Source organism: Lepidochelys olivacea (genome assembly GCF_965140295.1).
Source record: "Lepidochelys olivacea isolate rLepOli2 genome assembly, chromosome: 1".
In the NCBI taxonomy this organism is placed as follows: domain Eukaryota; kingdom Metazoa; phylum Chordata; order Testudines; family Cheloniidae; genus Lepidochelys; species Lepidochelys olivacea.
In genome coordinates this window covers 168,612,889-168,637,233 of record NC_140411.1, presented here as the reverse complement: position 1 = coordinate 168,637,233, position 24,345 = coordinate 168,612,889, and the positions used below count along the sequence as shown (strand labels likewise).

Genomic DNA, 24,345 nt, shown 5'->3' with positions numbered 1-24,345 from the left:
GGGTCCCCGCCACTCCCTGGGGGTGTGCTAGGGTGACCAGATGTCCCAATTTTATAGGGATAGTCCCGATTTTGGGGTCTTTTTCTTATATAGGCTCCTATTACCCCCCACCCCCTGTCCTGATTTTTCACACTTGCTGTCTGGTCACCCTAGGGTGTGCACATGTGTGGGTCCCAGTTGCTCCCTGCCCCCCTCATTGAAGCAGGTGTGTGGGGCAGGGCTAGCTGGAGGCAGGGGGTGCAGGGCTGGCTGTGGGCAGGGCAGGGGGTGCGGAGCTGGCTGGAGACATGAGGGTGCGGGGTTGGCTGGAGACAGGGCAGGGGCTGGCTGCAGGTAGGGGCTGGCTGCAGGTGTGTAGGGTTACTGCCCTGGGAACTGCAGGGCACCAGTGGACATGGGGCCAGTTGCAGACAGGGGCGTGGGGTAGGGCTAGCTGGAGGCAGGGGGTGCAGGGCTGGCTGTGGGCAGGGCAGGGGGTGCGGAGCTGGCTGGAGACATGAGGGTGCGGGATTGGCTGGAGGCAAGGGGTTGCGGAGCTGGCTCTGGGCAGGGCAGGGGGTGCGGAGCTGGCTGGAGACAGGAGGGTGCGGGGTTGGCTGGAGGCAAGGGGGTGTGGGGCTGGCTGGAGACAGGGCAGGGGCTGACTGGAGGTAGGGGCTGGCTGCAGGCAGGGCAGGGGGTGCAGGGCTGGCTGGAGACAGGGGCTGGCTGCAGGCAGGGCAGAGGGTGCGGGGATGGCTGGAGACAGGGGCTGGCTGCGGGCAGGGAGTGCGGGGGTGGCTGGAGGCAGGGGCTGGCTGCGGGCAGGGTGGTGGGTGCTCACGGGGAAAGCAGCAGGACGCAGCCCAGGCCCAGCAAAGCAGCCGGGAACCCACCCGGCAGCAGTGGGAGCTCCAGGGCCAGGGGAGCAGCAGCAGCAACAGGGCTCATGCCCAGGGCCAGGCGGCAGCCCACATGGCTCCCGCAGCGCAGCGCCCCCGGTGGCTGGAGGAGGAATTACATCACTTCCCGGCTGGAGCCCATCAAAGCCTCAGCGCCCCCTGCAGGGAAGCGGGTTAACAACCGGTTCTAAAACTGCTTAAAAATTTAACAACCGGTTCACGTGAACCGGTGCGAACCGGCTCCAGCTCACCACTGCTTATGTGTTAATAGCAAACTCCTATTCTCTCACTCTATGCAGCTCACTAAGCCCATCTACTCTATTGATAGCAGCTAACAGCCTTATTGTACAGCCTTCCCTTAGCTCAATTCAGGATGCCAGTGAGCTTAGGACCGGATTCTGCAACCCTAGAAGTCAATACTCACATTGACTTCAGTGGGTGTTGGATTGGCCCCTTATTCTTGTGTAACAAATTCATCCTTTCAAGCATTTTGGAAAGCAGGTATCAAGACTTCATTCTCATAGGTTACCATTATATAGATATCATGCATGTCACCCACTTTGCAGTTGTACTGTATATTAGTTATAAGACTAATGAGGTTAATTATAGCTTGATATAATATCTGAACATTTCAAGAAAGTATTGTCCCAGTAAAAGAGAGTTCTTTTGGGCCTTGTGTAGCTTTAGCAAATATATCTTGTTACAGGTTATCTCTGCTGGGGCCTAGGCAAACATGCATTCTTTGGGAATAATCTTCTCAAATATTAATTGAATTCTTCCTTGGGGGGAGGCATGGGAGCCAAATCCCTTCTGAAAAGGAAGTCTGTAGTTTTTTAAGCATATGGAGAATAACCAGTAATGTGCTACTGACGTTTTAACAGGGATCCACAAAATTTCTATCTATTCTATTAGTCAGTCAGTCACTGGTTTCATACTGCCACATATCACCGTGAGATCTACAGATGAAAAGTGTTATGTGAGAACTATGTGGTGGTGGTATTTGTGATGGGTTCCCCCTGGGGTGCCACTCAGAACTGGGGTACCACTGAGGCCTCTGACCCACCAGTCTGGGCTCTCTCTCACACTGTGCTGTGACAAGCTGCAAAGCCCTCCAGCCTGCACTTTCACCAGCATTCACACAGGTAGGGACACACCCAGCTGCAGTTACATGCAGTCTCCCTAACCACCAGCTTCCCAGCCTAGGACCCCAGAGCAGCACTGTCCTGCCCTGGTCAAATTAGGCAAGTATATGGGTTTAATACCCGGTCTGCCTCTGCCTCAATGTGAAGAGAACAATGCACACTTGTGGTAACCAAGCAGAGATTTTCCCCAAGCATGCCAGTCAAAGCTCATTAGTTTGGATTAAAATATAAAATAAGTTTAGTAACTACAAAAGATAGATTTTAAGTGATTATAAGTGATAGCAAACAGATCAAAGCAGATTACCTAGTAAATAAACAAAATGTAAACTAAGTCTAAGATACTAGAGAGATAGGATATGACCTAGCAAATTCTCACCCTGGATGATGAGACAGGCGGGCTGCAGATTCTTATGGAACAAGCTGCACTTGTTTTACAGCTTGGAATCCCCAGGTCTTTCATACGCAGGCTAGAAATCCCTTTAGCCTTGGGTCCAGCACGTCCCCCAGTTCAGTCTTTGTTCCTCAGGTGTTTCCAGGTGTTGCCTTGTGTGGGGAGCAAAGAACCCCAGATGATGTTACTCCCTGCTTTATATAGCTTTAGCATGTGGCGGGAACCCTTTGTTTCAAAACTTGATTCCCAGACCGGTTTGTGGAAAAATGCTGACATCCCAAGATGGAGTCCAGAATCATATGACCTGGTCACGTGACCTCGTAGAGTCATAGCAACCATTACTTACAGGCTGTCTGGAGTGTTCTCAGGAAGGCTCACCAAGTGGGAGATAAGCTTCTCCTAAGGCCTATTGTTCTTTCTAATGGCCCATTACCCTGAATAGGCTCTTTACAAACAGCTATTTAGATTAGTGCATGCTACCCAAGTGTAACTACATTTGAAGTACAAAAACACAGTCGCTATTTATAACTTCAGATACAAAAATGATACATGCCTAGAAATAAGATACTTATATTCAGCAAATCATAACTTTTCCAATGGCACCTCAGGTGACTTATCTTGTACAACGTGCATCAAAATTATGCCATAACCATATTATAATAATATTACTATGACAACTATGGAGTGCAGCATCACACTATTACCTGAGTATCTTCCACATAAACTTAATAGCCTGCTAACTTCATGGAGTCTCTGGCACGTCTACCTTTTCCAGGCAAAAATGCTGCTTGGGGTAGGGTTTTTGTTTTGATTTTTATATTGCATTCATTTAGATGCATATATATAGGTTGCTTTGTTTCACTGTAATTTTTTTTTGTTGATTGTAGTTTTTTAGGTGTGCTGGGAGTGTCATTTTTATGGGGGAAAGACCTTTTAGAAGAGGAAGGTTTTGTAGTGTTTCCTAAAGATGGTCAGGATTTGCCTGGTCTTCCTCTGGAAGACTGTTCCATAGCCAAATCCCATGGACAGAGAATGCTTTGTCCCCAACTTTCACATGCTTCATCCTAGGCTTTGTGATCTGCCTTGTTCCAAAGGAGCACAGCTGTCATGATGATGAAAATTTTGTCTTTAATGTTACTGGGGCTTGGTTTATTAATTGCTTTGAAGCTTAGGACCACAGCCTTAAACTGGCATTGGAAACTGGCCAGGAGCCATTGGAGGGGTTTGAGTATGGGCTTTGATGTGCTCACAGTGGCCTAAACCATGGAGAAGGCAGGCAGTTGCATTCTGTACCAGCTGGCGCCTGTGCATGATATTCACATTCAATTTCAGAGACAGTGGCTTATGATAAAGAGCTTGGAAGTGACAAATGCATGGATTACTATGGCCAGGTGCAGTGCTTAATGTGTGTGAGGAGGGTAGAGAGGTCTATAATTTTCCATAGAAATTAAACCAACATCGCATCTACCTGTTCCCCTGCCCTCAATCAATTCTCCCCACTGCCTCATCAGTTCTGCCCCCATATCTATTCTGCTGCCCAGCCCCCGCATCTGTGCTCCCCTGCCTACCCACACCCAGCCTCACCTCTGCTCCCCCTGCAGCTTCTGGGGCTCTTAATCACTCTCTCTCAGGCCTGGGGGGGCAACTGCATCAGGGTCCTCTTCTCTCCCCTTCCATGCTGCAGTGGCAGCTCCAGGGACTTTTCACCACCTTCCCAGGCAGGATGTTGCAGGGAGGGAGGGAGGGAGGGTTGGGGAAGGAGGGAGCAGAGCCACCCGAGGCTACTGAGCCCTTTCCCCTTCCTCCTCCTCTTTCAGAATGGCTTCAGCTGCTGAGTGGCAGGGCAAAGAACTCTGCCTGTTTCCTGTAGCAGTCATGATTGGCTGCTCTTCCCCTGGAGGCAGGCAAGTGGGGAAAGCAACCAATCAGAGAGGGTTCCCTTTCCCTCCCCTGCCCCATCACCCACGTGTGCCCCTCAGTGACCTAGCTCAAGCTGTAGAAACTTTATTTCCCAGGTCATTGACTTGATGTGGCCCAGCACGTTATAAGCACTGCCGAGGAGGAAGCACTGTCCTAGCAAGCTGGAGGTGAAAGAAGGCATTTTTAGTTTCTGGTGCTAAGTTGTTGTTCAAGCTTAGTGAGGAACCAAAGAAGACCCTGAGGCTTTGCATCACTTTGACTTAAGGGGACTGTATGGAAGGTGGAGATGCCATCTTGGCTTCTCCTATGACAAACCTGTAGGTGCTACAGAGTGGAGTGGAGTAGGACTGCGGGCCCTGACAATTTCTTTTCACATTTAACAAAAAATGTTTTCTTATACTCAGTTTTTCTGGGAAGGAGGCAAAACTACCAAGCAAACCAATGTATATTAAGTTATATTAGTTAAAAATATATATATAGTTTCATTCCTGAAAAATATATGGGACGGGTTTTTAACTAGTTTAAATCAATGTACCTCCATTTGTGTCAGTGGGGTTATGTCAACGTACTCTTGCTTAGGATCTGTCATAAGAACGTAAGAACAGCCCTAATGAGTCAGACCAAAGGTCCATCTAGCCCAGTATCCTGTCTTCTGACAGTGGCCAGTGCCAGGTGCCCCAGAGGGAATGAACAGAACAAGTAATCATCAAGTGATCCATCCCCTGTCGCTCATTCCCAGCTTCTGGCAAACAGAGGCTAGGGACACCATTCCTGCCCATCCTGGCTAATAGCCATTGATAGACCTATCCTCCATGAATTTATCTAGTTCTTTTTTGAACCCTGTTATGGTCTTGGCCTTCACAACATCCTCCGGCATGGAGTTCCACAGGTTGACTGTGTACTGTGTGAAAAAATACTTCCTTTTATTTGTTTTAAACCTGCTGCCTATTAATGTCATTTGTTGACCCCTAGTTCTTGTGTTATGAGGAGTAGTAAACAACACTTCCTTATCTACTTTCTCTAAACCAGTCATGATTTCATAGACCTCAATCATATCTCCCCTTAGCTGTCTCTTTTCCAAGATGAAAAGTCCCAGACTTATTAATCTCTCCTCATATGGAAGCCATTCCATATCCCTAATGATTTTTGTTGCCCTTTTCTGAACTTTTTCCAATTCCAATGTATCTTTTTTGAGATGGGGCGACCACATCTGCACACAGCATTCAAGATGTGGGAGTATCATGGATTTATATAGCGGCAACAGATATTTTCTGTCCTATTATCTATCCCTTTCTTAATTATTCCCAGCATTCTGTTCGCTTTTTTGACTGCTGCTGCACATTGAGTGGATGTTTTCAGAGAACTATCCACAATGACTCCAAGATTTCTTTCTTGAGTGGTAACAGCTAATTTAGACCCCATCATTTTATATGTATAGTTGGGATTATACTTTCCAATGTGCATCACTTTGCATTTATCAACATTAAATTTCATCTGCCATTTTGTTGCACAGTCACCCAGTTTTGAGAGATCCTTTTGTAGCTCTTCGCAGTCTGCCTGGGTCCTAACTATCTTTAGTAATTTTGTACCATCTGCAAATTTTGCCACCTCACCATTTACCCCTTTTTCCAGATCATTTATGAATATGTTGAAATGGACTGGTCCCAGAACAGACCCCTGGGAGACACCACTATTTACCTCTCTTCATTCTGAGAACTGACCATTTATACCTAACCTTTGTTTCCCATCTTTTAACCAGTTACCAATCCATGAGAGCACCTTCCCTCTTATCCCGTGGCAGCTTATTTTGCATAAGAGCCTTTGGTGAGGGACCTTGTTAAAGGCTTTCTGAAAATCTAAGTACACTATATCCACTGGATCCCCTGGGTCCACATGCTTGTTGAGCCCCTCAAAGAATTCTAGTAGATTTGTGAGGCATGATTTCCCTTTACTAAAACCATGTTGACTCTTCCTCCACAAATTATGTTCATCTATATGTCTGACAATATTGTTCTTGGGCCTCTTTTTTATTTGATTGTTTCTGATCAGACCCTGCCTGTATTTTATCATTTTCCATCCTCTCATTCTCACGAGGACATAGAGATTCTCTATTAATAGATCCTCCCGTAAGGGATGTTCAAACCATGTGCTCCTCCGCACCTGTCGGCTTTCCCTCAGCCCTTAGTTTAAAAATCGCTCTATGACCTTTTTAATGTTAAGTGCCAGCAATCTGGTCCCATTTTGGTTTAGGTGGAGCCCATCCTTCCTGTATATGCTCCCCCTTTCCCAAAAGTTTCCCCAGTTCCTAATAAATCAAAACCCCTCCTCCCTATACCATTGTCTCATCCATGCATTGAGACTCTGCAGTTCTGCCTGTCTAACTGGCCCTGCGTGTGGAATCTCAGAGAATGCTAACATGGAGGTCCTGGACTTCAATCTCTTACCTAGCAGCCTAAATTTGGCCTCCTGGACCTCTGTTCTGTCCTTCCCTATGTCACTGGTACCTACATGTACCATAACCACCGGCTCCTCCCCAGCACTACACATAAGCCTATCTAGATGTCTCGAGAGATCCGCAACCTTCCCACCAAGGATATCGATCGGTGATTAGAGAGTTCAGATTGTGTAATATGAAATGAAATATTGAGAAAAGAATGAGCTTGCATGGGGCATGAAGAGGGCCATGGGTGTCTAAAACACCTGCCATTTGGTGCAATCCAAAGGAAAACAATAGTTGTTCTTCAAATGAGCCCCGGGTACAAATCTAAAGTAGTGGTGGGCAACCTACGGCCCGTGGGCTGCATGAGGCCCATCAGGGTAATCTGCCGGCGGGCTGCGAGACAGTTTGTTTACATTGACTGTCCGCAGGCATGGCTGTCCGCAGCTCCCAATGGCTGCGATTTGACATTCCCGGCCAATGGGAGCTGCAGGAAGCGGCGCGGGCCACAGGGAGCCTGCCTTAGCCTCGCTGCACTGCCGACCGGACTTTTGCTGCCAGGGTCCCTTTTCGACCAGGCGTTCCAGTCAAAAAACAGATGCCTGGCAACCCTACTGACTGGATTGTCCAAATTCAGCATATGACTGGAGGTGCAGAAGGAGATGAGATGCAAGCAGGGGCCACACTGTGCAGTGCCTTGAAAGGTAGGATGAGCAGACTGAATTTGATGCAGAATGAGATAGGAGGCCAGTATGGAGACTTGGAAAAGTGGTGAGTGTATGTCTGGGCATAGACAACTGTGGATATTGGGGATTATAGCTCCTCCCAGAAATTAGAGATTGGATTAATAAAGAAAGAAAACACTGAGTTTGAAACAGCTCATTTATCTCCCTTTGATAAAAGTGGACAGATTTAGTCCTGGTACAAAACTGCTCACTAAAGCATTACTTTAAAACATGAGTAAAAAGAATGACTTAGAAATTTATAAAACATCTAACAATGATCTTTGTCTTGGATTTCGTGAAATGAATTCTTCTGCAACATCTGTAAGCTGGAAGTCAACAGTTTTGTCCTTGTTTATTGTAAAATCATATGTCAATTGAGCCATGATTGTCCCATTGTGGATTGAAGCAGTGTTTTAATATGGCATAGATCACTGAAACTATGCTCGCTTACAGCATTGGTTGCTAGTACCACCAAAATAATTTTTATCAGTTTCACCACTTCGGAAAACAGCTGACATTTGGTTTGGCTGAGTACAATGAGAGATTTCTGAACCAACTTCAGTGGGTTTTTCTGTAAACTGACAGTTTGCTTGCCACAGATAAAACTCACTAATCAGTTGATCATGGCTGAAATCATAACCATACACTTGATGCACATCTTGAACTTGCCTTTCTGTTACATTTGGAGTTGATATGAGAGTTTCAAGATTTTGAATATTTTTGTTGCCCTTCTGTTCAAACCTAGATTGAATACTGGACATTGTAAAATCAATTACTTCAGAGTAGATATTCTTATAAAATTCCTTTGCTGAATTTGAGTAGCTGGGTTCACCTCTCCCTATTTGCATTTTCTTGGCACATTTTCTCTTCCATTGAGGAGCGGGCATTTGACCAGCTCCTACTTTAAACTTTTCTGGTGGATTTGCTCCCTAAATAAGTTGTAGCTTTCATCTGATCAGATGGACTGAAGTGAATTAAGTTTCATTTTCATAAGAGATTGGCCTTAGGTTGTTGAAACATCTGACCCTGCATGGTTTGGGACAGACTGTGTACCAGGTTTAGGACTCATCTATCTAGTTCAGTTTTTTAAAAAGTTTTTAAAAGTTTCCATTTGAGCTGTTATGCCACCAATTTAAGCTGTCATTTCAGGATCTTTTGTTGCATCCTTTGCAACCTCCCAACTTGCATATGGTACAAGGTCATTCTCAGAAACTGAGGCCAGTGCTTCTGCATAGAGTCCATCTTTTTGGACAGTGGACATGGATGCCTGGTGATGTGATAACATTTTATGATATATGTCCCAAAATATAGCACCTTCTTTGGGTGATTTTTTAAAAAAAATAAATTTGTGATTTTGTAAACAGTTTCAAGAATATATCTTAAGATAATATTATTTCAGTAGTATGCTAGCATGCCAAATTCAAAGCATGGCCATAATAATGAGTATATTTACCTCATGGTTACTCCAGTTAATGTGGTTGCTACACCTGAAACTAGGCCTACCATATTAGTTGCACCATCACAGCATTGTCTCTAATGGTGGTTGATCCTCAGATTTAGATGCAATCATATATCTTTACTTACTGATACTGTTGGGAACACTGGGGCATGGCCACTAGGTAACTCGAGGGGATGGAAGACCACGAGTGTCGATGAAGCCCCCTCGCACTAGGCCCCTGTGTCCTTGCCCCTCCCCCTCCTGCCTGGAGGCACTCACAGCAGCTCTGTGTGCTAGGCCCAAGTGTCCTTGCCCCCCCCGCCTGGAGGCACACACAGCAGTTATGCTGAGAATCTGCAACAGTATGTTGCAGAGTCAGACTGCCTGAAACTAAGCAAGGCCAAACAGGGGACATATGAAAGAACAATGCTGAATAAAGCAGCTTTATGTATAGTTTAACAAATGATACAGAGAATCAGGGAACTAGCTGGGAACTGGATTGGCTGGCTATATGGATACTTGGAGCAGCTTGCTATTGGATAAGTATGCTGGAAAAAAGGATGTATAAAAGCCTGTGTAACTTCCTGCTCTGTTGTGCAGGATTTGAGATTTTATTCTCCCTGTACCTTTTTGCAGCTGCAAATAAACTTTTCTGCTTCTCCACCCCGTTGTGATTATTGGGTGTAGCACACCGGGTAACGAACCACTCAAGCTGTTGTTCAGCCTCTCGGCACTGGGTGCCGGCAACAGCTTTTGGCGTCCCTGGGTGGACGACGAGGCTGCAATTTAGCCTTGCCCGGACCCCTCCTGGAGGTCGAGGATTGCGGCGAGAACCGACGCCCAGCGCGCACCGGTGAGTTCATCGGGGGCCTCGGAGGAGACGCGATTTGATCGACCCCAGAGGGCACAACGGTGCAACGCACTCATATAGTGGAGAAGCTGTTGTGGACGGCGGTGAAAAACCGGTCCCTTAGACGTGGGGGAGGAGCAGCTGCAGGGCCACGGTGAAGAACCGGTCCCTTGGATCAGGTAGGATCCTTTAAAATCCAGATTATATGCTCTGTTGGAACCTGGGGACGCCCAGAGTTACCCTGTAGGTATGGGACAGGGACAGAGCTCAGAGGTTAGGGCACGGTGTACGCCCCTAGAGTGCATTCTAGCAAACTGGAAGGTATTTGGTGCGGATCCGATGACTAAGAGCCAATTAAAACGATTCTGTACAGTTGACTGGCCTCAATATCAACTAGAGGACCAGGAGTGGAGTGGTGGCCACCAGGAGGGTCAATTAATTACAACACGATCCTCCAATTAGTTTTGTTTTGTCAGTGAATGGGTAAATGGAATGAACATATGTATGTGCATTTGTTTCTGACTTTATGTACTCGACCAGATATTTTACAGCACTGTAATCTGACTCCGACTGGTTCGGTAGCAGCTAATGTTAGTCCCCAGACCCCCACCCCCACTGTAATGGCAGAGCCGGTGTCCCCTTCGGCCCCCACACCCCCACCGTATAAGGGTAGGATGCCTCGGGTTACGGAGATTGCCCCCTCGGTGGTACTCTATCCTTTGCTTACCGAGACTGTTGTGGCTTGCCCAGGGGCAGACGGACGTCAGGCTACCACTATGCAAGTTTAAACCCATGTGCCATTCAATCCAATAGACTTAGCAGCTTTTAAAACACAGGCTGGGGAATTCTCAACGAACGCAAGCAGGTTTATTTCAGTCTTTAAGGGGTGCCTCAGTAGTCACAAGCCGATTGAGACGACTGTAATATCCTCCTGAGAACCCTGTGGTCTGAGGTGGAGAGGGATCAGGTTACAGCTAAGGCAAGGGGAGCGTCAGCGTTCAAGCGAAAAAAAAAAAGAAAGGAATCTATCTGTCAAGTTCCTCTCCAAATAATTGTAAGCGGCTCAGGGCATTTCTGGGTATGGCAGGCTTTTGCAGGATATGGATCCCAGAGTTTGAACTGTGGGCTAAACCCCTGTACGACTGTGTAAAAGGAGCGGATCACGACCCCTTCTATTGGACCCCAGAGGCTGACAGGGCATTTAAAATCCTGAAAAGAAAATTGATGGAAGCCCCGGCTCTGGGCCTGCCAGATCTCTCTAAGCCGTTTCAGTTGTATGTACATGAACGAAGGGGGGTGGCGCTAGGAGTGCTTACACAGCTGTTAGGAGCATGGAAGCGTCCTGTGGCTTATTTTTCTAAGCAATTGGATCAGGTTGCAAAGGGTTGGCCGGCATGTTTACGGGCGGTCGCAGCTACTGCCCTATTGCTTAAGGAAGCTAAAAAGCTAACATTGGGAGGGGTTATGCAAATCTATACTCCCCATATGGTCCGAGCCTTATTGGATGCAAAGGGAGGGCTTTGGCTCACCCAGGCTCGGATTGCTCGGTACCAGGCTAAGCTGTTAGAGAACTCTGAAGTCACCCTACAGCCTTGCCCCTCCCTTAACCCAGCCACTCTCTTGCCAGAAACAGAGGAACAGAAACATGACTGTTTAGAGATCATAGATGTCCAGTACTCCAGCCGTCCGGATTTAAAGGATGTACCTCTCCCAAATGTAGATTATGAGTGGTACACTGATGGTAGCAGTACTGTAATAAATGGGCAAAGGAGGGCGGGTTATGCTGTTGTGACCCTCCATGACACTGTGGAAGCTGAAGGTTTGCCTGCTGGGACCTCTGCCCAGCTTGCCGAACTAATAGCCCTGACCCGTGCACTTGAACTGTCAAAAGGAAAGCGGGTCAACATTTTTACTGATTCAAAGTATGCTTTTGGTGTGCTGCATGCTCATGCTGGCCTATGGAAGCAAAGGGGAATGCTGACAGCCCAAGGCTCCCCAGTCAAGTACGGGCCCCAAATCCTCCGGCTCCTAGAAGCTGTACAACTCCCCTCGGAAGTGGCGGTGGTACACTGTAAAGCCCATCAAAGGGAGGATCAAGATGTGGCCAGAGGTAACGCCCGGGCAGATAGAGAGGCTAAGCATGCTGCCACCCTGCCATCCCCTCAGGCTGAGAACGCCCATATGCATGCCCTTATCCCATCAGTAGGGGAGCTTCCAACCCCTCAGTACTCTGGGGAGGAGAGACAGCTAACTGACAAACTCAGTCTCCGGGAAAAGGAGGGATGGCTCCATTCCCCAGAAGGGAAGGTCCTCTTACCAAAGGGCCTAATCCGGCCAGTGCTGCAGAAACTACATCAAACCACTCATGCTGGCAGGGAAGCACTTATCCAGCTAATGGGAAAATACTTTATCACTTCCGGACTCCGACCCCTGGCTGCCCAGCTACAAGCGGACTGCTTAGTCTGCCAAAAGAATAACCCCTGACCAGGACATCCTGTGCCACCAGCTGCCCTAGAACCCACTCCGGGCCCCGGACAAGTGTGGCAAATAGACTTTACTGAGTTTCCCCGGACTCAAGGGTTCAAATATCTCCTTGTTATAGTGGATCGGTTCAGCGGATGGCCAGAAGCCTTCCCATGCCGTAACTGCACTGCCAGAACAGTGGCCCTCAAGTTTGTTAAGGAGATCATTCCTCGCTTTGGACTCCCCCTGTGGATGGAATCTGACAATGGGACACACTTCACGTCAAAAATCATTCAAAGCATCTCACATGCCTTACAAATCCCCTGGAAACTCCATACGCCCTGGAGACCGCAAGCCAGTGGTGTAGTGGAGCGTACCAATCAGACCCTTAAACAGCATCTCTCAAAAGTGTGCCAAGAAGCCTCACTGCGATGGCCTGATGCTTTGCCCCTCGTCCTACTCCGTATCCGCGTTCTCCCAAAGGGTAGATTAGGGCTCAGTCCCTTTGAAATTATGTTTGGAAGGGCATGGCCCATGAATGGCACCCCGGTTCTGTCAGGGGAATGGGAGTTGGGTAATGGTTTTTTGTCACAGTATATGTGTTCCCTGTCTGCTGTTCTCTTGTCTCTTCACAGGTGTACCAAGGATTCCCAGCCTCTCCCCTTGGACTCTCCTGTTCACTCCTTACAGCCCGGTGACTCTGTGCTTGTTCGCACCTGGAAAGACGAGCCTCTCCAGGAAAAGTGGAAAGGACCCTATACTGTCCTGCTGATCTCCCATACAGCGGCAAAGATCGAGGGACACAAGAACTGGATCCATCACTCTCGTCTGAAGGCAGTACCTGCCCCCTCGTCAGCAGAACAGTGGACCGTCCAGCCTGCTGACTCCTCATCTAGTGACGATCTCGGGCTAAAGCTACTGTTTAAAAGGCACAAATAGCGGGCACCTTAATGCTAAAATGGGCCCACCCAGGTACTGGAGACCCTGGGTTGGGAAGACTCTGGTAATAATTAATTGGGTAACATTGTTATTCTTTGTATTGGTATTTCCAAATTGTGCATATCGGGAGCATAACTCCTTTGTTTTGCTTGCGCACCATGTTGCTACTTTAACAAACCAGACTGATTGCTGGGTGTGTGCTCCAACTCCACTGTCCCCCAAAACGGGAATGCCCCTTGACATGCTGCCCTTGACCCTAGCAGAATTAGCCACCACCAAAGAGCAGGAAAGAACGGACTCACCATTCTGGAACAAGACCTCTTTACAGCAGGCCACCTATCAGGACCAGGAGTATTCAGTTGCAGTACTCACTGAGGGAGTGTTATGTTTTACCCGAAACCAATCTGATCCCTATGGGCATCCTGTGGAAAAGAGCTCCTTTGTTATTACACAGTGGGCTGATGGGTATTGAATAAAGACCAACAGGGGAGGCCAACAGTGTGGGTGTAATGGTTCCTCCCCTTTTAGAGAAACTCTTACAAATAATCTTACCACAAAAAAGGGGTTTGAAAATGTAACTTGCCGTCCAGTTAATATCTCCAATGTAGCAAGCCCAAGTGAGAAAACTCAGAGCCAAGGCTGTTGAGTGTTCTCAAAGGGGGGAGTTGTTGGGAACACTGGGGCATGGCCACTAGGTAACTCGAGGGGATGGAAGACCACGAGTGTCGATGAAGCCCCCTCGCACTAGGCCCCTGTGTCCTTGCCCCTCCCCCTCCTGCCTGGAGGCACTCGCAGCAGCTCTGTGTGCTAGGCCCAAGTGTCCTTGGCCCCCCCGCCTGGAGGCACACACAGCAGTTATGCTGAGAATCTGCAACAGTATGTTGCAGAGTCAGACTGCCTGAAACTAAGCAAGGCCAAACAGGGGACATATGAAAGAACAATGCTGAATAAAGCAGCTTTATGTATATGTTGCCGGCACCCAGTGCCAAGAGGCTGAACAACAGCTTGAGTTGGTTCGTTACCCGGTGTGCTACACCCAATAATCACAACGGGGTGGAGAAGCAGAAAAGTTTATTTGAAGCTTCAAAAAGGTACAGGGAGAATAAAATCTCAAATCCTGCACAACAGAGCAGGAAGTTACACAGGCTTTTATACATCCTTTTTCCCAGCATACTTATCCAATAGCAAGCTGCTCCAAGTATCCATATAGCCAGCCAATCCAGTTCCCAGCCAGTTCCCTGATTCTCTGTATCATTTGTTAAACTATACATAAAGCTGCTTTATTCAGCATTGTTCTTCCATATCTCCCCTGTTTGGCCTTGCTTAGTTTCAGGCAGTCTGACTCTGCAACATACTGTTGCAGATTCTCAGCATAACTGCTGTGTGTGCCTCCAGGCGGGGGGGCCAAGGACACTTGGGCCTAGCACGCAGAGCTGCTGCGAGTGCCTCCAGGCAGGAGGGGGTGGGGCAAGGACACAGGGGCCTAGTGCGAGGGGGCTTCATCGACACTTGTGGTCTTCCATCCCCTCGAGTTACCTAGTGGCCATGCCCCAGTGTTCCCAACAACTCCCCCCTTTGAGAACACTCAACAGCCTTGGCTCTGAGTTTTCTCACTTGGGCTACTTATTTCTTTACAATAGGACTTTGCATAAGCACTTTGTGATAGCCCTGAAGAGAATGACTTATTAACTTTTGCAAAAGGGCCCTGACACATGATACTGCACAGCATAATACCAGTAATACAAGCAGTACAGGAAAGAGAAGTTTCAATAGCAGGCCAAATAAACCACCAAGCCAAGATGACAAACCCCAGCCTGAAAACAAGGTTTGCAACCAATCGTTCTCTGGGGCAGTATAGGCAACCTGTGCTCTGGCTCGGGCATGGGCTTCAGCCTGTACCACCTTTTCATAGATCTCATAACTGCTATCATTGACATATACACAACATCGGGGCCCGATAAGGGCACAAACCCCTCCTTGGGATGCCAAGAGATAGTCCAAAGCCAGCCTGTTTTGGAGGGAAAACGTCCTGAGCTGCTGTACCTCTTCATTTAATGTTTTTACTGCTGACCCTAAATCACTAACCGAGTCCTCTAACTCTAAGGCCACTTTCTCAAGTACCATCTGCAGCCTTACAGTATAGCGGCCTATGCAAGCCAGGGCTGGCCCGGTAAACGGTGGCACTATTCCCAGTACAGAGCACCCTACCAGCTTCTCGGTTGTGAGGGGATTCTTCATATTGCCCGCCAATGCCTTAGTCAGTCGCCGCAGGGTCTTTTCTCGTGACTCAACAGAGGTGTCTCGGGCATTTCTAATCTTTCCTTTGGGCAGTGTGGCAGTTATGGAAAGATGAGGAACTCCATGAGCTATATAACAGCTACCTGTCCAGTTGGCTGGCAGCACCTTGTAAGCCTTTCGGCCACATACAAAATAGTGACCCTGTAGGGCCCAATAAGGACTGTTTCTTAAGGGGATTCCTGGGATATTTAAGGCTGCTTTTCCAAACAGTTCATATGCCCCTAGGGGGGCATCCCATCCTCCTGATTGGGTACAAGTGGGGGCATTTCTAATTGTGCCGTTCAAATTACACTCGCCATAGGGACCACTACAAACCCACCATTGGCTTGCTACATTGGAGATATTAACTGGATGGCAAGTTACATTTCCAAACCCCTTTTTTGTGGTAAGATTATTTGTAAGTGTTTCCCTAAAAGGGGAGGAACCATTACACCCACACCGTTGGCCTCCCCTGTTGGTCTTTATCCAATACCCATCAGCCCACTGTGTAATAACACAGGAGCTCTTTCCCACAGGATGCCCATAGGGATCAGATTGGTTTCGGGTAAAACATAACACTCCCTCAGTGAGTACTGCAACTGAATACTCCTGGTCCTGATAGGTGGCTTGCTGTAAAGAGGTCTTGTTCCAGAACGGTGAGTCCGTTCTTTCCTGCTCTTTGGTGGTGGCTAATTCTGCTAGGGTCAAGGGCAGCATGTCAAGGGGCATTCCCGTTTTGGGGGATAGTGGAGTTGGAGCACACACCCAGCATTCAGTCTGGTTTGTTAAAGTAGCAACATGGTGAGCAAGCAAAACAAAGGAGTTATGCTCCCGATATGCACAATTTGGAAATACCAATACAAAGAATAACAATGTTACCCAATTAATTATTACCAGAGTCTTCCCAACCCAGGGTCTCCAGTACCTGGGTGGGCCCATTTTAGCATTAAGGTGCCCGCTATTTGTGTCTTTTAAACAGTAGCTTTAGCCCGAGATTGTCACTAGATGAGGAGTCAGCAGGTTGGACGGTCCACTGTTCTGCTGACGAAGGGGCAGGTACTGCCTTCTGACGAGAGTGATGGATCCAGTTCTTGTGTCCCTCGATCTTTGCCGCTGTATGGGAGATCAGCAGGACGGTATAGGGTCCTTTCCACTTTTCCTGGAGAGGCTCGTCTTTCCAGGTGCGAACAAGCACAGAGTCACCGGGCTGTAAGGAGTGAACAGGAGAGTCCAAGGGGAGAGGCTGGGAATCCTTGGTATACCTGTGAAGAGACAAGAGAACAGCAGACAGGGAACACATATACTGTGACAAAAAACCATTACCCAACTCCCATTCCCCTGACAGAACCGGGGTGCCATTCATGGGCCATGCCCTTCCAAACATAATTTCAAAGGGACTGAGCCCTAATCTACCCTTTGGGAGAACGCGGATACGGAGTAGGACGAGGGGCAAAGCATCAGGCCATCGCAGTGAGGCTTCTTGGCACACTTTTGAGAGATGCCGTTTAAGGGTCTGATTGGTACGCTCCACTACCCCACTGGCTTGCGGTCTCCAGGGCGTATGGAGTTTCCAGGGGATTTGTAAGGCATGTGAGATGCTTTGAATGATTTTTGACGTGAAGTGTGTCCCATTGTCAGATTCCATCCACAGGGGGAGTCCAAAGCGAGGAATGATCTCCTTAACAAACTTGAGGGCCACTGTTCTGGCAGTGCAGTTACGGCATGGGAAGGCTTCTGGCCATCCGCTGAACCGATCCACTATAACAAGGAGATATTTGAACCCTTGGGTCCGGGGAAACTCAGTAAAGTCTATTTGCCACACTTGTCCGGGGCCCGGAGTGGGTTCTAGGGCAGCTGGTGGCACAGGATGTCCCGGTCGGGGGTTATTCTTTTGGCAGACTAAGCAGTCCGCTTGTACCTGGGCAGCCAGGGGTCGGAGTCCGGAAGTGATAAAGTATTTTCCCATTAGCTGGATAAGTGCTTCCCTGCCAGCATGAGTGGTTTGATGTAGTTTCTGCAGCACTGGCCGGATTAGGCCCTTTGGTAAGAGGACCTTCCCTTCCAGGGAATGGAGCCATCCCTCCTTTTCCCGGAGACAGAGTTTGTCAGTTAGCTGTCTCTCCTCCCCAGAGTACTGAGGGGTTGGAAGCTCCCCTACTGATGGGATAAGGGCATGCATATGGGCATTCTCAGTCTGAGGGGATGGCAGGGTGGCAGCATGCTTAGCCTCTCTATCTGCCCGGGCGTTACCTCTGGCCACATCTTGATCCTCCCTTTGATGGGCTTTACAGTGTACCACCGCCACTTCCGAGGGGAGTTGTACGGCTTCTAGGAGCTGGAGGATTTGGGGCCCGTACTTGACTGGGGAGCCTTGGGCTGTCAGCATTCCCCTTTGCTTCCATAGGCCAGCATGAGCATGCAGCACACCAAAAGCATACTTTGAATCAGTAAAAATGTTGACCCGCTTTCCTTTTGACAGTTCAAGTGCACGGGTCAGGGCTATTAGTTCGGCAAGCTGGGCAGAGGTCCCAGCAGGCAAACCTTCAGCTTCCACAGTGTCATGGAGGGTCACAACAGCATAACCCGCCCTCCTTTGCCCATCTATTACAGTACTGCTACCATCAGTGTACCACTCATAATCTGCATTTGGGAGGGGTACATCCTTTAAATCCGGACGGCTGGAGTACTGGACATCTATGATCTCTAAACAGTCATGTTTCTGTTCCTCTGTTTCTGGCAAGAGAGTGGCTGGGTTAAGGGAGGGGCAAGGCTGTAGGGTGACTTCAGAGTTCTCTAACAGCTTAGCCTGGTACCCAGCAATCCGAGCCTGGGTGAGCCAAAGCCCTCCCTTTGCATCCAATAAGGCTCGGACCATATGGGGAGTATAGATTTGCATAACCCCTCCCAATGTTAGCTTCTCGGCTTCCTCAAGCAATAGGGCAGTAGCTGCGACCGCCCGTAAACATGCCGGCCAACCCTTTGCAACCTGATCCAATTGCTTAGAAAAATAAGCCACAGGACGCTTCCATGCTCCTAACAGCTGTGTGAGCACTCCTAGCACCATCCCCCTTCGTTCATGTACATACAACTGAAACGGCTTAGAGAGATCCGGCAGGCCCAGAGCCGGGGCTTCCATCAATTTTCTTTTCAGGATTTTAAATGCCCTGTCAGCCTCTGGGGTCCAATAGAAGGGGTCATGATCTGCTCCTTTTACACAGTCGTACAGGGGTTTAGCCCACAGTCCAAGCTCTGGGATCCATATCCTGCAAAAGCCTGCCATACCCAGAAATGCCCTGAGCTGCTTACGGTTACTTGGGGTAGGAACTTGACAGATAGCTTCCTTTCTTTCGCTTGAAAGCTGACGCTCCCCTTGCCGTATGTGAAACCCGAGGTACCGTACCTCTGGGAGGGCAATTTGAGCCTTACTCCGTGCTACACGATATCCCCGGAGTCCAATAAAATTCAGGAGGCTCACGGTGGCTTTAAGACAGGGTTTTTGGCCCACAGTGGCAATTAACAAATCATCTACATACTGCAGAAGGAGGGCCTCCTCATTATCCCACTCCTGTAGGTCCCTGGCCAGAGCCTGGCCAAAAAGGGTGGGAGAGTTTTTAAATCCCTGGGCCAACACTGTCCAGCAAAGTTGCTTTTTAACCCTTTTTCGGTCCTCCCACTCGAAGGAGAAGATCTCCTGTGATGGGGTGGCAACTGGGATGGTAAAGAAAGCATCTTTTAGATCAAGGACTGAAAAATGGGTATACTGTCCCCCTATAGAAGCCAATAAGGTGTACGGGTTAGGGACAAGAGGGTGCAGAGTCTTAACCCGTTCATTGACTGCCCTTAGGTCCTGTACCAGCCGATACGTGCCATCAGGCTTCTGTACGGGTAGAATGGGAGTGTTCCAGGCTGACTGACATTCCCGGAGAATACCATACATTAGGAATCGATCTATAGTTTCCTGTAAACCTTCTCTGGCTTCCCTCTTGATTGGATACTGTTTTACTTGCACTGGGCCTTTCCCTGGTATGAGCTGAATAGTAATAGGGGTCTGGTGGGTGGCCTTTCCTGGAATCCCTGATGCCCACACGAGGGGGTACACCTGGTCTTCCCACGGGCTCCATTCTGGGGCTTGCATGGCTGAGGGCTCAACTGCAAGGGTCATGATCCAGGCATTCTCAGGGGGTAAGGTAAGGGTTATTTCGTCCTCAGTAAAATGCAGGGTGGCACCGAGGCGACAAAGTAGATCCCGTCCCAGCAGAGGGGTTGGACACTCAGGGAGGTATACCAGCTTGTGGGATATAGTCCTGTCTCCCAAAGCACATTCCGCTGGGGCATACACTGGGCACTTGGTGTCCCTGCCTGTGGCTCCCACCACAGTAAGGGAATCTGCTACTGGCAACTGAAGAGGCTGATTTACGGCAGTTCGGGCCGCTCCAGAGTCCACTAAAAAATCTATTTCTGAGCTTCCCACCCGCATCTTTACTCGGGGTTCCGGGGGTAGGGTGGTCCGTCTCCCCTGACACCCCTATTCCTGCTCCACCATCGCCATCATAGGGGCACCCCCCTTTTCTTTCCTCTTTGGGCACTCATTTTTCCAGTGTCCCTCCTGTCGACACAGGGCACACTGGTTGTGACCCAGTCGTCTCTCCTGCAGGCCCGGACGGTCGCGTCCACGGCCCCTTCCTCCCCGGCCACTTCTCTTAGTGCCGGCCTGTACCGCTGTTACCATCAATCTCACTTGCTTTCTGTCCTTCTCTGTCTCTCTCAGACTATAAGCTCGGTTTGCAGTCTCTAAAATTTGTGCCATGGTCATACCCATTAAATCCTCCTTTTTCTGTAACTTTCTCTTAATATCAGGGGCTGCTCTGCTCGTAAAAATTCCCTTAATAATTGACTCAGTTGCCTGATCATCGGGGTCTGCATTAGTGTTCTGTCGAATGGTGTCCCGAATACGCTGTAGAAAGGCCCCTGGACTTTCTTTTAAATCCTGCATTACTTCATATGGCTTTGCCCAATTATTATGTCGGACAGCCGAGTGACGGAGTCCATGCAAAAGCAACTCCTTATAGGAGGTAAGGCGGGTCATATCCCCATGATCATTTGGATCCCACCTGGGGTCTGCTCGGGGGACTTGTGCATCCGGGTCAGGGACATTAATACGATCCCGGTCGTACCGTCTCTGTGCCGCCTCTCTTGCCTTGGACACAACCTGTTGTCTTTCAACCTCAGACAATAGGGTTCGCAGGAGGACGTTACAATCATCCCAGTCCGGCTTGTGACTACTGAGGCACCCCTCAAAGACTGATATAAACCTGCTTGGGTTGGTGGAAAACTCTCCTGCCTGTGCTTTGAAAGCAGCCAAATCCACAGGATTAAAGGGCACATGAGTATAAACCTGCATAGTTGTGGCAGGACGCCTGTCTGATCCAGACCGGGCGACTTTAGTTTCAGTGATTAAGGGGTATAGGCCAACCATTGGGGACTTACAAGGTGTGGGTGTAGGGGCCGAAGGGGACACCGGCTCTGCCATTACAGTGGGGGTGGGGGTCTGGGGACTAACATTAGCTGCTACCAAACCAGTTGGAGTCAGATTACAGCGCTGTAAAATATCTGGTCGAGTACATAAAGTCAGAAACAAATGCGCATACATATGTTCATTCCATTTCCTTGTTCTCTGACAGAACAGGAGTAACTGAAGGATCGTGTTGTAATTAATTGACCCTCCTGGTGGCCACCACTCCTGGTCCTCTAGTTGATATTGAGGCCAGTCAACTGTACAGAATCGTTTTAATTGGCTCTTAGTCATCGGATCCGCACCAAATACCTTCCAGTTTGCTAGAATGCACTCTAGGGGCGTACACCGTGCCCTAACCTCTGAGCTCTGTCCCTGTCCCATACCTACAGGGTAACTCTGGGCGTCCCCAGGTTCCAACAGAGCATATAATCCGGATTTTAAAGGATCCTACCTGATCCAAGGAACCGGTTCTTCACCGTGGTCCACAACAGCTTCTCCACTATATGAGTGCGTTGCACCGTTGTGCCCTCTGGGGTCGATCAAATCGCGTCTCCTCCGAGGCCCCCGATGAACTCACCGGTGCGCGCTGGGCGTCGGTTCTCGCCGCAATCCTCGACCTCCAGGAGGGGTCCGGGCAAGGCTAAATTGCAGCCTCGAGCCCACCCAGGGACGCCAAAAGCTGTTGCCGGCACCCAGTGCCGAGAGGCTGAACAACAGCTTGAGTTGGTTCGTTACCCGGTGTGCTACACCCAATAATCACAACGGGGTGGAGAAGCAGAAAAGTTTATTTGAAGCTTCAAAAAGGTACAGGGAGAATAAAATCTCAAATCCTGCACAACAGAGCAGGAAGTTACACAGGCTTTTATACATCCTTTTTCCCAGCATACTTATCCAATAGCAAGCTGCTCCAAGTATCCATATAGCCAGCCAATCCAGTTCCCAGCCAGTTCCCTGATTCTCTGTATCATTTGTTAAACTATACATAAAGCTGCTTTATTCAGCATTGTTCTTCCATATCTCCCCTGTTTGGCCTTGCTTAGTTTTAGGCAGTCTGACTCTGCAACATACTGTTGCAGATTCTCAGCATAACTGCTGTGTGTGCCTCCAGGCGGGGGGGCCAAGGACACTTGGGCCTAGCACGCAGAGCTGCTGCGAGTGCCTCCAGGCAGGAGGGGGTGGGGCAAGGACACAGGGGCCTAGTGCGAGGGGGCTTCATCGACACTTGTGGTCTTCCATCCCCTCGAGTTACCTAGTGGCCATGCCCCAGTGTTCCCAACATATAGTTTAACAAATGATACAGAGAATCAGGGAACTAGCTGGGAACTGGATTGGCTGGCTATATGGATACTTGGAGCAGCTTGCTATTGGATAAGTATGCTGGAAAAAAGGATGTATAAAAGCCTGTGTAACTTCCTGCTCTGTTGTGCAGGATTTGAGATTTTATTCTCCCTGTACCTTTTTGCAGCTGCAAATAAACTTTTCTGCTTCTCCACCCCGTTGTGATTATTGGGTGTAGCACACCGGGTAACGAACCACTCAAGCTGTTGTTCAGCCTCTCGGCACTGGGTGCCGGCAACAATACTATTAGTGCTGCTGAGCCACAGGCTACATTGTACAATCCAGTGAACTCTTCATGAATATTCATGTTATCATCAATAAGTACTGCAGGCATAAAACCACTTGCTGTTTGTTGGAGAAGTCTGTTGTTTCAACTACAAAAATTGAGCATCATGTCCTAGAAATTTTCTCAGAAATAAGCCTCATGAGTTTGAGAGATGATTTCCATTATCTCACTCTGAACAACTGGACTTGCGAATTTATCTTGACTCTTTTTCAGCCATTTTGAAATACCAGAATCATACTCTGCCTGCAAACAAAGCAGTTGAATAAAATTGTAGGTGGTCTCTCTGCTTCAGGACATATTTTAGCTTATTCAGTATAATGGCCTTTCATTGCAAGCCCTTGTCTGTCAAGATGACATATACTATTTCATATTATCATTAGGATCTTCCTGTTTTTTTCTTTCTTCTGAGCATACTGAAAACTTAGCATGTCACCAGTATTCTTTGTGGCTGTTTGAAGAATTTCAACTGCTTTGTGGTGACATGCACAAGCTTGGTGCTTCTCAAGTTTGTCTTGAGCCTTTGCCCAGTTAAGGTGTGTGAAAGCTTCATCTCTGTATTTAGTCAAAAGTATTTTGCACCTAAAGGCCGCACAACAGAAGAAACACCGTACAATGTCACTAGCTTCAGAAAAATGAAGCCATTAAAAATCATCAAACCAGGAAGAGCAGAAAGAATGGCCTTGTTTTCCTAAGTTATGCACAGGGAAAGCTTTAATTTCTGGTTCATGAGGTGTTTCAGAAATGTGAATAGTATCAGGCAACTGACATTTAGTTTGACATGATCAGAGTGGTGGATATTTGATCCAAAGCCTATTGTCAGTGAATGGAGTATAGTAGTCTTTGGATCAAGTCTTGGGTGAGGAAAATAAATTTTAGTAGGTGTATTTCATCAGAGAAAAGATAGTATTTCTCCACAGATATCTCAAGGCCTATGCCAGGCCCTACCATTCACCCCTCCCCATACCAGCTCATTTGCCCTCAGAGTTCCAAGGTGAAATCCTAGTCCCCTTGAAGTCAGTGGGGTCAAGATTTCCCCCTTGAACCCATTCTTGTGTGTAAACAACCTTTGAGAATTTCTGAAAGATGGTTTGGATGGAAAGCTCTAGCTACCATTCATCCAGTAGTTTTAACTGTGTCAGGGACATATAAATGTGGTCCCTGAAGCAGAAGTTTGACTTTTAAGATTTTTTCAAGGTTGCTGCTATACTAGGCTGGATCTGTTATCTTTTAGAGAAAATCTGCAACTCCCTTCAGATTCAGTTTATTTCTCACCACTCAAGATAATATTTCAGATGTCCACTTTTCATAAATACAAAAAGGTTTGTCAAACCACTACTAGCTTCCTTTATAAAGCAAAAATGTGAAGTCCGGTGGCACCTTAAAGACCAACAGATTTATTTGGGCATCAGCTTTTGTGGGTAAAAAACCCCACTTCTTCAGATGCATGACCGTGAAAATTACAGATACAGGCATAAATATATATTGGCACTTGAAGAGAAGGGAGTTACCTTACCAGTTACTTTGTTACAGACTAACATGGCTACCCCTCTGATTTTTTATAAAGCAGTTTGCACGTCCATGTCTGCATGGATTTCTCTCTCCCTTCATTTTTCTCTGTCTTTGGATGCACAGTACATTCTTGCTCTGACTTCAGTGATGCATGACTTGTTCATAAACACAACTCTACTCCGTGCCTCCTTCAAAGATTCTTCACAACTAAAAAGCTCCTTTTCCAAATAGATA

General features: G+C 48.1%; 1 protein-coding gene across 1 annotated transcript; it reads left to right on the top strand.

Moving 5' to 3' along the window:
- Positions 1-9,074: 9,074 nt before the first annotated feature.
- LOC311529213 (uncharacterized protein) lies at positions 9,075-22,470 on the top strand. Its single transcript, XM_084645000.1, has 2 exons — positions 9,075-14,154; positions 22,262-22,470. The coding sequence occupies exon 1, from the start codon at positions 10,865-10,867 to the stop codon at positions 12,266-12,268; it is 1,404 nt and encodes a 467-aa protein (XP_084501126.1). The 5' UTR covers positions 9,075-10,864; the 3' UTR covers positions 12,269-14,154; positions 22,262-22,470.
- The last annotated feature ends 1,875 nt before the right edge of the window (positions 22,471-24,345 follow it).